Source organism: Leucopleurus acutus (genome assembly GCF_964270905.1).
Source record: "Leucopleurus acutus genome assembly, chromosome: 8".
NCBI lineage: Eukaryota > Metazoa > Chordata > Mammalia > Artiodactyla > Delphinidae > Leucopleurus > Leucopleurus acutus.
The window spans coordinates 28,617,284-28,631,695 of record NC_139151.1 but is presented as its reverse complement, the minus strand read 5'-3'; the positions used below and the strand labels follow the sequence as shown (position 1 = coordinate 28,631,695).

The 14,412-nt window shown below is 35.8% G+C and overlaps 1 protein-coding gene across 1 annotated transcript; it reads right to left on the bottom strand.

The window, feature by feature from the left end:
- Nucleotides 1–13,183: 13,183 nt before the first annotated feature.
- LOC309964924 (CD59 glycoprotein-like) lies at nucleotides 13,184–13,555 on the bottom strand (the record flags this gene model as incomplete). The annotated part of the gene is made up of 1 exon (XM_082844099.1): nucleotides 13,184–13,555. One exon carries the CDS (start codon nucleotides 13,553–13,555, stop codon nucleotides 13,184–13,186), a length of 372 nt encoding a protein of 123 aa, XP_082700225.1.
- Between the last annotated feature and the right edge of the window lie 857 nt (nucleotides 13,556–14,412).

Below are 14,412 nucleotides of genomic sequence, written 5' to 3'. Positions count from 1 at the left end.
GGTGCTCTGGGAGAATCATATGTCCTCTGGAAACTTCTGGAACCAAAGATATTCAAGTAGTACAAACAGGAAGCACAAACTCTCCTATTGAATCATTAGGAGTATTGGGAAGTGGTGCCACTCCTCTGCTACTCAGAATTCCAGGACTCATGTGTTTTACCTACTAGGGACATAGCATCATAAAATGATTATTGATTTAGAGTGTAACCTACATCAGAAGATTGGTGTACCATTTTAACAGAGTATGTATAATATCCAAACTGGCACCTCTGCTGCACCTCTAAAAGGATCTTTCATCATTCTTTCAGATTGGCAGTCTTTGCAGTATGTATTAGAACTGGTAGATTTTTATGATCATATGCCCATTCCCACACTTCCTTTGCTGTAAAATGGTTTCCTTGGTTTACATAATATTATTTGAAAATCATATGTAGATGGGGATATATATGACTTTGGATAGTGTACTTGTTTAGGTCCTGTGGATAGGAAATAAATGAAAACTTAACCAAGAATATGTATTTATTCCAGTCACAATGACTTACTGACCTTTCCAGGATAGAAGAAATTCAATGTAATCAACATTCCAACAAATGCTTTGCTGTTATCCTCTATGGATAGTGCTCTATCAAGGGCTCAACATTGGTCTCTATCTTGGACAGATTGGACATTTGACAGTGGCAGTGGTCTTAGATATGTCAACCTTTGAGATACTTGATAAATAGTTTTTGGTTGATACTTTACTAGGCATGCTTTAAAAATCAGGGAATCTAGCTCTAACTGAGCTCACACAGAGCTAAATTTTTCTGACAAGAAAATCCAAGAGGAATATTAAATACCTAAAGAAAGAAAAGATCAAATCTAGAAGACACAATAATCAAGAAATATTCAGTAGTAATGTTTGGAGTGAAATGCTTTGTGATGTGTAAAAGAAACCTTTCTTCTGTTTCTCTTAAAAAGATAAAAGAAATTTAATGTATTTTCCCCACACTAATATTTATGGTATACATTTTCTTGGGTAACGCCAAGAAGGGTTTTTTCCTGTCTCAAGGCTAGCGTTAAACAAAAATATTGTAGCCACAACAGAGAGTGAATTTTACTATACTTATATATAAAATAGTGAAAGACACTATCTCATAAGCACATTGTTGAACAGCATTTAATAACTGAACTTTATATGCTGAAAAAGGAGGTACAACTTCTTCCTCTTGGTTGTTTCATCTGCAGTACATACCAGAATACCTCAAATATGTAAGGTTTCTGCTTCATTTTTAATGAAAAAGTCAATATATTTGTACTTTTTACACTGTCTAGTTGCACATATATATACATATGAATATTTTGTTTCATTGTGTATGAGTTAGCGAAAATAAAATATACTTCATTTAGTTGTTACTAATGCATTTATCTGTTCAACAAATATATATTTTATCTATATTATGTTTTAAGCATTATACTAGTAACCAGGGGCAGACAATGTCTTCCTTGTATTTTATCTAACAGAGAGATATACCATTTAGCAACAATTAAAATAAAGAATGATAAATGCTATGAAAGGAGATAAACAGATATTGGTACCCAACATTCCTAATAGGTAAATTAGGAAAATCAAAAAAAAAAAAAGTAATAGATTGATATTAAGACCAAAATGATGATTAAAAGTTATCTATCAAAAAAAAAGGAGGAAGCAGAGATACACACCAAGTGGTCTCATGAAGAGGTGTGGTGCATGTCTAAGGGAAAGCAAGAACAATGAAGGTCAAAAAGGATCTTGCTGTAATTTATGTCATAGAGTGTTCTGCCTATGTTTTCCTCTAAGAGTTTGATAATTTCTGCCTTACATTTAGGTCTTTAATCCATTTTGAGCTTATTTTTGTGTATGGTGTTTGGGAGTGTTCTAATCTCATACTTGTACATGTACCTGTCCAGTTTTCCCAGCACCACCTCCTAAAGAAATGGAAATAAAAACAAAAATAAACAAATGGGACCTAATGAAACTTAAAAGCTTTTACACAGCAAAGGAAACCATAAAGAAGACCAAAAGACAACCCTCAGAGTGAGAGAAAATATTTGCAAGTTAAGTAACTGACAAAGGTTTAATCTCCAAAATTTACAAACAGCTCATGCAGCTCAATAACAAAAAAACAAACAACCCAATCCAAAAATGGGCAGAAGACCTAAATAGACATTTCTTCAAAGAAGATATACAGACTGATAACAAACACATGAAAGAATGCTCAACATCTTTAATCATTAGAGAAATGCAAATCAAAACTACAATGAGATATCCTCTTACACCAGTCAGAATGGCCATCATCAAAAAATCTAGAAACCATAAATGCTGGAGAGGATGTGGGGAAAAGGGAACACTCTTGCACTGCTGGTGGGAATGTAAATTAACACAGCCACTATGGAGAACAGTATGGAGGTTCCTTAAAAAACTACAAATAGAACTACCATATGACCCAGCAATCCCACTGCTGGGCATATACCCTGAGAAAACCATAATTCAAAAAGGGTCATGTACCAAAGTGTTCATTGCAGCTCAATTTACAATAACCAGGAGATGGAAGCAACCTAAGTGTCCATCATCGGATGAATGGATAAAGAAGATGTGGCATGTATATACAATGGAATATTACTCAGCCATAAAAAATGAAATTGAGTTATTTGAATAAGGTGGATGGACATGGAGTCTGTCATATGGAGTGAAGTAAGTTGGAAAGAGAAAAACAAATAAAGTATGCTAGCATATATATATATGGAATCAAAGGGGGAAAAAAAGGTCATGAAGAACCTAGGGATAAGATGGGAATAAAGACACAGACCTGCTAGAGAATGGACTTGAGGATATGGGGAGGGGGAAGGGTAAGCTGGGACAAAGTGAGAGAGTGGCATGGACATATATACACTACCAAACGTAAAATAGATAGCTAGTGGGAAGCAGCCGCATGGCACAGGGAGGTCAGCTCTGTGCTTTGTGACCACCTAGAGGGGTGGGATAGGGAGGGTGGGAGGGAGGGAGATGCAAGAGGGAAGAGATATGGGAACATATGTATATGTATAACTGATTCACTTTGTTATAAAGCAGAAACTAACACACCATTCTAAAGCAATTATACTCCAATAAATATGTTTTTAAAAAGAAAAAAGAACAATGAAGGGATAAGGGGATTGGTTGTTACTTTATTTTAGAGTACAAGACAGGGAGTACCTAGAGATTATGAAAGGCAAGGCTTGACTATGGTAGATCAGGTCTGGTAGATTTAATCCTAAGGACAATGGGAAAATATTGGAGAATTTAAAGCAGGAAAACTTTTATAGGGTGAGGACTCCAGTAAGCAGATATGAAAAATTATTCTTGTGAAAGGCAATATTAGACTTAATGAAAATTTTGGCAATAGAAATGGAGATAATGGGTAGCTTTGAGAGACATAGGATTTAGAGGTCGATTTGGTGTGGATGTAGAAAAAAAGGGAGAAGGCAAGGAGGGCTCTTTGTTTCTGGCTTTGCTGCTGGTACAATTAATTCAACAGAGAAATTTAGATGTATAGCATGTTGGGTGTTGAACTGCACCCTGCAAGCCTGCAAGCCCTGTACTTACTCAGCTTCAAGACTGAAGAAATATCCCATATCCGCAGCAGAGATATCAATAGTTTAATGGATAAGAGGATCTTACATGTCTGAAGCAAGGTCCTGGAGTGACACACCAATGTGTGGGCAGGACATGGTGGCAGTCTTTGCACTGAGGGGGAGGGGCAGGTTACCAGTTATAGGGGGAACTGATGTCAGTTTGGCTCATCAGTTACTAGGGAAACTAGCAGAGGGACATGGCCCTCACTACCCCTTTTTTAAGCTATCATGGTAGAGATGTTTTGACTAAAGATTAGAACAATCACTAGCTGAGGTGGGGGCAAATATGTAAGAAGGTCAGTCATGTGAATACTGTGTAGGTGAAGCAGGCACTGGTTGAGCAGGGGATGTACAGAAAGCAAGAGAACAGCTATTTTTGTTGGCCTGACCATATACTGGGCAATCAGAGATAAGATGACATCACATTTGAACTTGCAATACATCCACTGGACAGTTTGAATAAAGTGTTGGGTTTATGGGTCTAGACCTCAGGAAATACAGATTTTAAAGCCATGTCTGTATACATGGCCACTGAATCCATAGAAACAAATAAGATATTCTACATATAAAAGAGGACAAGTGAGTCTATAAATAAGGAACTGAGAATACCAAATATAAAGTAAGTTGTAAAAGTGGAGCCTGTCTTTGGAAAATTAATGAGAGAAGTGCCACTGAATGCAAAGAATATAGGAGGTTAAAAATAAACCATGACTTTTTTTGGAGAGAAGTCAAGTAACTAAATTTTTCCTTTGGATTTAAGAGTGATTAGTGACCCTGGAAAATGCATTTTCTGTGAGGTAGTTGTGACAGGAGTCAGATTTCAGTAGCTTTACAAATGAGGGGACATTAGAAAATTAAGAATATAAATTGAAACAAGCCGTTGAATGATGCTATTATAAAGGACTTTGAGATTTTTAAGCTGGAAGAAATATGACCAAAGTCAGAAGATATCAGCAGAAAAGAAACTGTGGTTACACATGATATCTACACAAGAGTTATACAGGAGCTATGTGGCTCTAAGTAGAAGATAAGGATAAGTGGAAGGCTAGCATTCTATGTTCAGAAACTCCTATTACTTTCCACCATCTCCAAAACAAGTCACATCATTCATCCTCTCTCATTCTTTATGTGTTTATTTATGACTGTAGGAGTATTATTCTTATTGTTCCTTTATTATTGACCAGCCATCCCATTTTGGAGAGAAATAAAATCTTATCATATAAAACAATGAAGAAATTTCACACTTACCTAACTGTTTTTTGAGTAAAAATACAATTAACTGTTTCCACAATGGCATTTCATTAATTAAACAAACATGAACTGAGTGTCTACTAAGTGTGAAACACTGGAGATATAGAAAGGAATGTAATATTAAAAAAAAAAAAAGAGGTTCCAGTCCAAGAGGGTGATATAGGAGGGTCAAGAACTCACTTCCTCCTATGCACTGAATTCACAGCCACACACAGACCAACTCTTTCTGAAAGAAGTCCAGAAATTAACAAAAAACCCACAGTACCCACATCAAAATGGGTAGGACAGGCTGAGACACACTCTTGCCATAAGCACCACCCCTGGCACAGTAAAATACGATCTGGAGGGAACTCACAGATTCCAGCTTCTCCCTGAGGTTCAAAGGGTTTGGATCCAATATATAGCACCTCATCTTATAATACGTCCACCTGCGGCACAGCCCACAAAACACCTAATTCTGAAAGTCAGTGAGGCTTGCATCCATGAGATGCACAAGACTGTAGCAGACAAAGAAGCAATTCTTTTTCTTTTAAATAATTTTTACTGGAGAATTGTTGATTTACAATGTTGTGTTAGTTTCTGCTCTACAGTAAAGTGAATCAGTTATATATATATATATATCCGCTCTTTTTTAGTTCCTATTCCCATATAGGTCATTATAGAGTATTGAGTAGAGTTCCCTGTGCTAAACAGTAGGTTCTTACTAGTTATCTATTTTATATATATTAATAGTAGTGTGTACATGTCAATCCCAATCCCAAGTAGTGTGTACATGTCTCCCAATTTATAAAACCTCCTTCTTTCCCTCTTGGTAACCATAAGTTTGTTTTCTACAGCTGTGACTCTATTTCTGTTTTGTATATAAATTCATTTGTACCCTATTATAGATTCCACATATAAACAATATCATATGATATTTGTTTTTCTCTGTCTACATACTTCACTCAGTATGCCAATCTCTAGGTCTATCCATGTTGCTGCAAATGACATTATTTAGTTCTTTTTTATGGATGAATAATATTCCATTGCATATATGTACACAGTTTCTCTATCTATTCATCTGTTGATGAACATTTAGGTTGCACCCATGTCCTGGCTATTGTAAATAGTGTTGCAATGAACATTGGGGTATGTGTATCTTTTTGAATTATGGTTTTCTCCTGATATATGCACAGGAATGGGAATGTGGGATCATATGGTAGCTCTATTTTTAGTTTTATAAGGTACCACCACACTGTTCTCCATAGTGGCTGCACCAATTTACATTCCCACCAACAGTGTAGGTGGATAACCTTTCCTCAGCATGCTCTCCAGCATTTACTCTTTGTCGATTTTTTTGATGATGATCAATCTGACTGATGTGGGGTGATACCTCATTGTATGTTGATTTACATTTCTCTGATAATTAGTGATGTTGAGCACTTTTCATATGCTTTTTAGCCATCTGTATGTCTTCTTTGGAGAAATGTCTGTTTAGATCTTCTGCCCATTTATTAATGGGTTTCTTGTTTTTTTGTTTTTTTTTTTTTTGATGTTTAACCACATGAACTGTTTGTATATTTCAGAAATTAATCCCTTGTTGGTTGTTTCATTTGCAAGTATTTTCTTCCATTCTGTGGGTTGTCTTTTTGTTTTGTTTATGTGCAAAACATTTTAAGTTTAATTAGGTCCCACTTGTTAATTTTTGCTTCTTTTTTCATTACTCTAGGAGGTGGTTCAAAAAGATCCTGCTGTGATTTATGTCAGAATATTCTACCAATGTTTTCCTCTAAGAGAGTTTGTCTGGCCTTACATCCAGCTCTTTAATCCATTTTGAGTTTATTTTTGTGTATAGTGTTAGGGAGTGTTCTAATTTCATTCTTTTACATGTAGCTGTCCAGTTTTCCCAGCACCATTTATTGAAGAGACTGTCTTTTCTCAATTGTATATTCTTGCCTCCTTTGTCATAGATAAAGTGACCATAGGTGTATGGGTTTATCTCTGGACTTTCTATCCTATTCCATTGATCTGTAGTTCTATTTTTGTTTCAGTACCTTACTGTTTTGATTATTGCAGGTTTGTAATATAGTCTGAAGTCAGGGAACTGGATTCCTCCAGCTCCGTTTTTCTTTCTCAAGATTACTTTGGCTATTTGGGGTCTTTTGTGTTTCCATACACATTGTTAATTTTTTTGTTCTAATTCTGTAAAAAGTGCTATTGGTAATTTGATAGGGATTGAATTGAATGTGTAGATTACTTTGGGTGGTATAGTCATTTTGAAAATATTGATTCTTCCAATCCAAGAGCATGGTATATCTCTCTATCTGTTCGTGTCATCTTTTATTTATTTCATCAGTATCTTATAATTTTCTGAGTACAGGTCTTTTGCCTTCTTAGGTATGTTTATTCTTAGGTATTTTATTCTTTTTGATGTTATGGTAAATGGGATTGTTTCCTTGATTTCTCTTTCTGATCTTTTGTGGTTAGTGTATAGGAATGTAAGAGATTTCTGTGTATTAATTTTGTATCCTACAACTTTACCAAAATTATTGATGAGCTCTAGTAGTTTTCTGGTAACATATTTAGAATTTTCTATATATAGCATCATATTATCTGCAAACAGTGACAGTTTTACTTCTTCTTTTCCAATTTTGATTCTTTTATTTCTTTTTCTTCTCTGATTGCCATGGCTAGGACTTCTAAAACTATGTTGAATGAAGGTCGCAAGGGTGGACACCTTCTTCCTGCTCCTGATCTCAGAGGAAATGCTTTCCATTTTTTACTGTTGAGAACAAAGAAGCAATTCTTAACAAGCTATCTCCCTAGAGCTCAACACAGGGAGAGCTGACAGAAACACTAATCTCTCAGTCTTTCTCTGAAAGAGGCCTATTTGCATACTTTAAAAGCTGCAGCCTGAGAGTCAAGCTTTTAATTTAGTGTGCATCTAGAGTATGACTGTGATCCTTTCATTAGACCCAGGAGTCCTATGGGTGCAATCTCTGTGTTCTCCCTCTGACCCACTCCAAGTACCTAGAGTCTCCCTGGAAGAAGCTTGTTCACAGATCTTGTTCTCCAGCTTTTGTAGCAGCCACCCAGGGAATGTACCCCTTGATTGACTGGCTCCATTAGCCAGATGGGCTTCCATTCCCTAGCCCTGCAGAACTGTAGCAAGGAAAAAAATAGTTCTTTACCAGTTATCCTTCAGGGTTCAGTGCAGATAGTGTTTCCCTGAAATAGGCCTATTTGCATACTTTAAAATCCATTTCCTGAGCATCTGTCTTCCAATCTAGGTGTTGACTGAGATCATCACCCTTGGAACACTGACTGGTCTTGACACAATCTCAACTACTAGGAGCTGCTAAACAAAGATGGTAGCTTGGACAATCACAAAGGATTGAGAGAGAATCAAGAGCTTGGGCTGGGCTGAACAATAAGTTTTATCTCCTCCATGAGACCACACTTTCAAGACTGGGAGAGGTGATTTTATATCCAATGTATAGCACCAACATAGAAAGTTTAGGAAATTGAAGAAACAGAGAAATATGTTTCAAACAAAAGAACATGATAAAACTCCAGAAACAGATCTTAAAGAAATGGCCATAAATAATTAAAAAGATAAAAGTATTAAAAATAATTATAACTATAATAATTTGTTAATGGATTCAGAAGGTAAAAATATGTAAATTGTGACATCAAAAGCATAAAATGGAGGGAGGAGAGTAAAAATGTAGAGCTTTAAGTTTTCTATTATTTATATGCGGAATCCTAAAAAAAAATAAAACTCATAGAAACAGAATTATGAAAAGTAGTTGCTAGAGGCTGGGGTGTGGGAGAAACAAGGAGAAAATGGTAAAAGTGTACAAACTTTAGCTATAAGAAGGTCTGAGGAGGTTTCCCTGGTGGCACAGTGGTTGAGAGTCCGCCTGCCGATGCAAGGGACATGGGTTCGTGACCCGGTCCGGGAAGATCCCACATGCCTAGGAGCGGCTGGGCCCATGAGCCATGGCCGCTGGGCCTGCGTGTCCGGAGCCTGTGCTCTGCAATGGGAGAGGCCACAACAGTGAGAGGCCTGTGTACCACAAAAAAAAAAGGTCTGAGGAGCTAATTTAAAATATGGTGACTATAGTTGATAACATTGTATTGTATAATTGAAATTGGCTAAGAGAGTAGAACATAAATATTATAAAAATGAAGATAAACATATGAGGTGAAGGATGTGTTAATTAACTGGATAGGGGAACCGTTTCACAATACATATATATATCAAATTATTATGATGTACATTTTAAATATCTTATAATTTTGTCAATTGTACCTCAATAAACCTGAAATTAAAAATAAAATAAATAATATAACAAAAACAAAAATCTGGCTCATATTGCTAACATAGAGCCCTTACTTATAATTCATTTTTATATTAAAGTTAATGTAGTTTCAAATATATTTTATATATAGATAAATTCCATTAAATTCCAAGGTAAGGGATGAGGTATATCATTTCTTGTTCTTTCCCTCTTCCCTTCATGTCTAATACTTTATCTAATAGTTCTTTGAATAAATGAAATAATATTAAAATCACCCATTTAATTACTACAAAATTTTCTTCTGCAAAAATATTGGTGACTAAATGATTAAAGATATTTACCAGTATGCGATATTGAATTGCTCTTGAATTTAAGGTAGCCATATTGTCTGGCTGTGTGTTACGTACATGAGGTTGGCCCAACTTGATATAATAAAGGGAGAAACCCAGAAATTTTCTAAGGGAGAGCACAGTAATCTTTATCAATGCCCTAACCTTAACCATTTTGCTTCAACTATTTTGGACTTAAAAGTATTTAGACTAGTCTTGGAAATTTCAAGGTGAACTCTTCATCACGTAACATGACTTTATCATGTCAGCTTATAAATTGACCTTCATCTGTTTCATTTCTCATTTAATTCTCCATCAAATTAGAGAAAAAATATAGTAACTATGACCATTTCCTTTCAAAGTTACTTTAACAGAAAACAACAATGTACAGGTAATTGGATCTCTGAAAGTACTACCTAAAGTAAATATCTTCTACTAATAAAAATGTGTTGTTCTCAAGTAACTCAATAACAAAGACAATCTAATAAAAAAAATGGGCAGATGACTTGAATAGATGTTTTTCCAAAGAAGATACAAATGGCCAACAGATGTTTTAAAAGGTATTCAATATTACTCATCTTCAGGGAAATGCAAATCACAACCATAAGGAGATATCACCTCATACATACCAGGATAGCTATTATCAAAAAAGATTAAAGATAACATGTTTTTGAGGGTGTGGAGAAAAAAGAATGTTTGTACTGTGCTGGTGGGAATGAAAATTAGTACAGCCATTATGGAACATAATTGTTCTTCAAAAAATTAAATAGAGGTTCTTCAAAAAATTAAATAAAACTGTTATGTGATCTAACAATTCCTCTTCTGGGTATATACCCAAAGGAAATGAAATCAGTTCCTGGAAGAGGTATCTGCACTGTCATGTTCATTTCAGCCTTATTCACAATAGCCAGGACATGGAAACAACAATCTAAGTGTCCACAGATAGATAAATAAAGAAATTATTGAATAAATCCAACCTTAAAATAGAAGATCTTTACATTTGCAACAACATGGATGAAACTGGAGGACATTATGCTGAGTGAGATAAGCAATAAACAAAGAGAAATACTGCATGATTTCATTTATACATGGAATCTTAAAAATATTGAATGTGTAGAAGCAGAGAGTAGAACAGTGGTTATCAAGGGTGGGGAAATGGGGAGATGTTGGTCAAAGAGTACAAAATTGCAGTTATGTAGAAGTCTAGAGATCTAATGCACAGCATGATGACTGTAGTTAATAATACTGTATCGCATATTGAAAATTGCTAAGAGTAGATTTCAAGTGCTCTCACCACACACGCAAAAAATTGTAAATCTGTGACAAGATAGATATGTTAATTGGTTTGAAAGTAGTGATTATTTCACTATTATATGTATATTAAAATATCATGTTGTATACCTAAATACATACAATTTTTAAAAAATAAAAAATGAATAAAAATGTATTGTGATTTTATTTTCAAATCTATGTTGTAAATTCATACATAAAATGAAAAGTAATTTTAAAAATTATTTTAGTAAAGTGAAAGTCAGCACCACAAATAACTTTTACATGATTCTGACTAACTGGCATAAAGGAGTCATTGATATGCAAAACCTGTCACTGTCGAGCTTGCACCATCTGTAAAGCATAGAAAGTAGTTTAGTTATAGTATTATGTATTTGAAAGTGTAATTTTAGTTTAGTATATTTTTGTTACACAAATTTGAAGTACAAATGAAAAAGGAATAATAACAAAATAATGAGGCTCTCAACACAGCAAGCAAGTTGGAAATTCACCAATTAACAATGATTGCAGATTCTGTACAGCAAGTATAGCACTTACTATACACTTTAAATAAATGCCTCTTTAAGGAAACTGCAATTTAATATTTCTCATAAAAATATAGAAAACAACACTGTCTCAATACAAAATAAAATAAAAACATAATGATAGACAGCTGAAGTAATTGCTGTGTTCAAGTTATCTTGTCCATTTTTTCATTAAAAACATATGCCCTACTTTCTTATTCCCAGCTCCAGAGATGAAAATATATATATATGTGTGTGTGTGTGTGTGTGTGTGTGTGTGTATTGCATTTTAGATTGAAGCCATGCTCACATACCTTTACAATAGTAATGTATACTTAAAGTCTCATATTGGGAAAGAGTAGAATAAATCCACATTAACAATAGCTTGTAACATAATTAATATATTTGTGCTACCATATTCTCTACCAAAATTTTTAGGAAAAAAGACAAAATATTTGTAGTTTAACATTTTGTCTGTTGTAAGGATGCAAAAACAGATACATTTTAAATAGTATTTTATTTCTCAGCTATTAGTATTTTATTTCTTTTTTTTTTGCATTTGATGAGATTTTATTTTCAGAAAGGCAGTATTCATTCTGGTTTGTCCAACAGATCACATAATCAAGGTGTTTTTTTTGTTTTTTTTTTTAAATGTTAATCAATAAATTCCACTCGCGTCGGCAAAAGTCAGACTATGCTGTTAAATACAGCCAAGACTGTAAGCATACAAATGTCACTGTCTACTGGATCTTAAATTATTCACCAGTACCCACAAGAAAGAGGCAAAACTTTGTCCTCCTGAAAAGGTGTATCACTTTTTAGGAAACCGGTAGCGCTTCTGAAAGCCTCAGCACTTGTGATTACGCTAACAGCCCTTACAGATGTATTTTACACTATCTGTGCTGACTCAGCTAGGAGCCAACAGGCTGGATGTCGGCAGGTAAAACACATCCCTGCAGACCTGTTACTATTCATGATGACATTTGGAAATCTCAAATCACAACCCCAAAGGCTCCTCCTTTTCCATTCATGTATTATACACACACATATGAAGAGTTTTCCTACCAGTAACATTTAAAATAAGCACCCTTAACAACTGCAAGTCACAAGTAACATAGAATATTCAAATGTTTAGTTTTTAACTGTGTGTGACAAAGCTAAGACAGCCTACCATTCCAATAAAAAAGACGGGGAGTGGGAGGGATAGTTTTAACACACCATTAATTTATGTTACTGCGTTTTTCTACTGAAAGACAGCAAAGACAATACAAAATTTCGGGACAGAAGAAAACACAGATTTCAGCCTCTGGTACCTCTCTAAAGATAAACCTTGTGCTTCCGTGCCCTGCCATCTGGAAAGCTTACCTCCTTCCCAGCCAGTCACCTTCTAGCTGAGAATACAACAGTCATTAAGAATCTCATTGTCCACAGCCCACACCTGGAACATGCACCATGCCTACCTGGCAATACAGGGACCATGAAAGGCGAGAATAATGCATGCCTTGTGAGAGACTGTTGAAAAGGAGCCCCCTGCCCCAGTCACCCAAAAAAGTACTGATCACATTAACTACATCCAAGGAACCAGAGGGAAATAGCTGAGGACTGCAGAGAATCTACTCAAGCTGTCACTGCAAAGAGCAGAGTAAGAAGCATACAACTTTACTCAAATCACATGCACTTCACTCAAACTTTTTCCCTCAAACAGGTCTTCTCTGCCAACAGAACTGGTCTTCAGAGTCCCTCTGAGTTCCTCTCTCTAATCTAACTTGCTCAAGCTAGTTTTAGTCTTTCCCAACAGGATCCAGCTGGAAAATATAAAGCCTTTGGAACGCAGCAGCACAGGAAATGAGGAGTATACAGAAACAGGAGATTTAGGAGAAGCCCTTCTGGTGTAGATTTAGAGACAAAAGCTCCAGACCGCCACCAGCAGCAGGATGACCAGCAGAGCTGTTTTCCCTGATATACTCGTCCCGTCACTTTTGTTACACAGGTTCTCCTGGCAGCAGTGGTACTTAAGCTCCTTCTCCTCTAAGGCTTTCGCAATGGCTTCGAAATTGCAACGGTCAAACATCCAACACTGGTAGTAAGTTTTCATTGGCACGGCTTTAACGATGAGACAAGTATCTTGATTACGTGAACAATTGACGGTGGTAGTGCAGCCATTAGCTGGGTTAATACAGCTGTAGCACTCCAGGCTGTGACCTACGCGGCAGACGGCAGCCAGGCTGCACAGGAGCCCGAGCAAGGCGAACACTCCTTTGCTTCCCATTGTGACCGGCTGCAGGGTCTTCCAGCCCCCGTCGTCCGCTTCTGCGCGGGTACCAGTATTTTATTTCTTATTACACTTTGTTTATTCAAGAATTCATCAAATATATATGGAAGATACAGCTTTTTGCTTTTTTTCTTTTTATTTTAAAATAATTATAGATTCATAGGAAGTAATAAAAATATGAACACAGTGTAGACATCAGTGAAAATGGCGTATTAGGGAACTCCAAAATTCTATCTCACCAATAAAGCAATGAATAATATACAACTGGCAAAAACTGTCAGAATCAACTTTTTTGGAATTTGGATACTACTCAAAAGCTTACAGTAAACTGAGGAATGTTTAAATAAGAAGAAAACAGCTGAATCTCAGGAGAGCTTGGTAGCATTTTAGGTTACCATGGTTCCATCCCCTGATCCCCAACTTGGCAGTGGTCTTGAAAATACTGGCTTGCATTCCCAGTACAAGTATCTAACAATAGAGAGAGTAGAGTGGACCTTACTCATCAAGAATTGTGGTTGCTCATTTTGACCTGTCTGATGGCTCCCTGAGGGCATAGCCCGAATGGCTTGTCTCTATTTTGCCTAACTCAGAACTCTTCTAGGTCTGAGAAGGTTACCCAGTAGCATTTGTCAAAATTATTTAAAGGCAAATGTAATAGTTGCTGCTGCTTGGAGCAAGGGATAACAGTTGGAAAAGGTAATCGACTAATCAAAAATTTGAACAAAGAATTACCCAGCATTTCCACTCCTAGGTATTTCCAAACTATTTGAAAACATATGTTAAATGGAACAAACACTTGTACATGAATATTTATATTAACATTATTAATAATAACCAGAAAAGTGGCAACAACC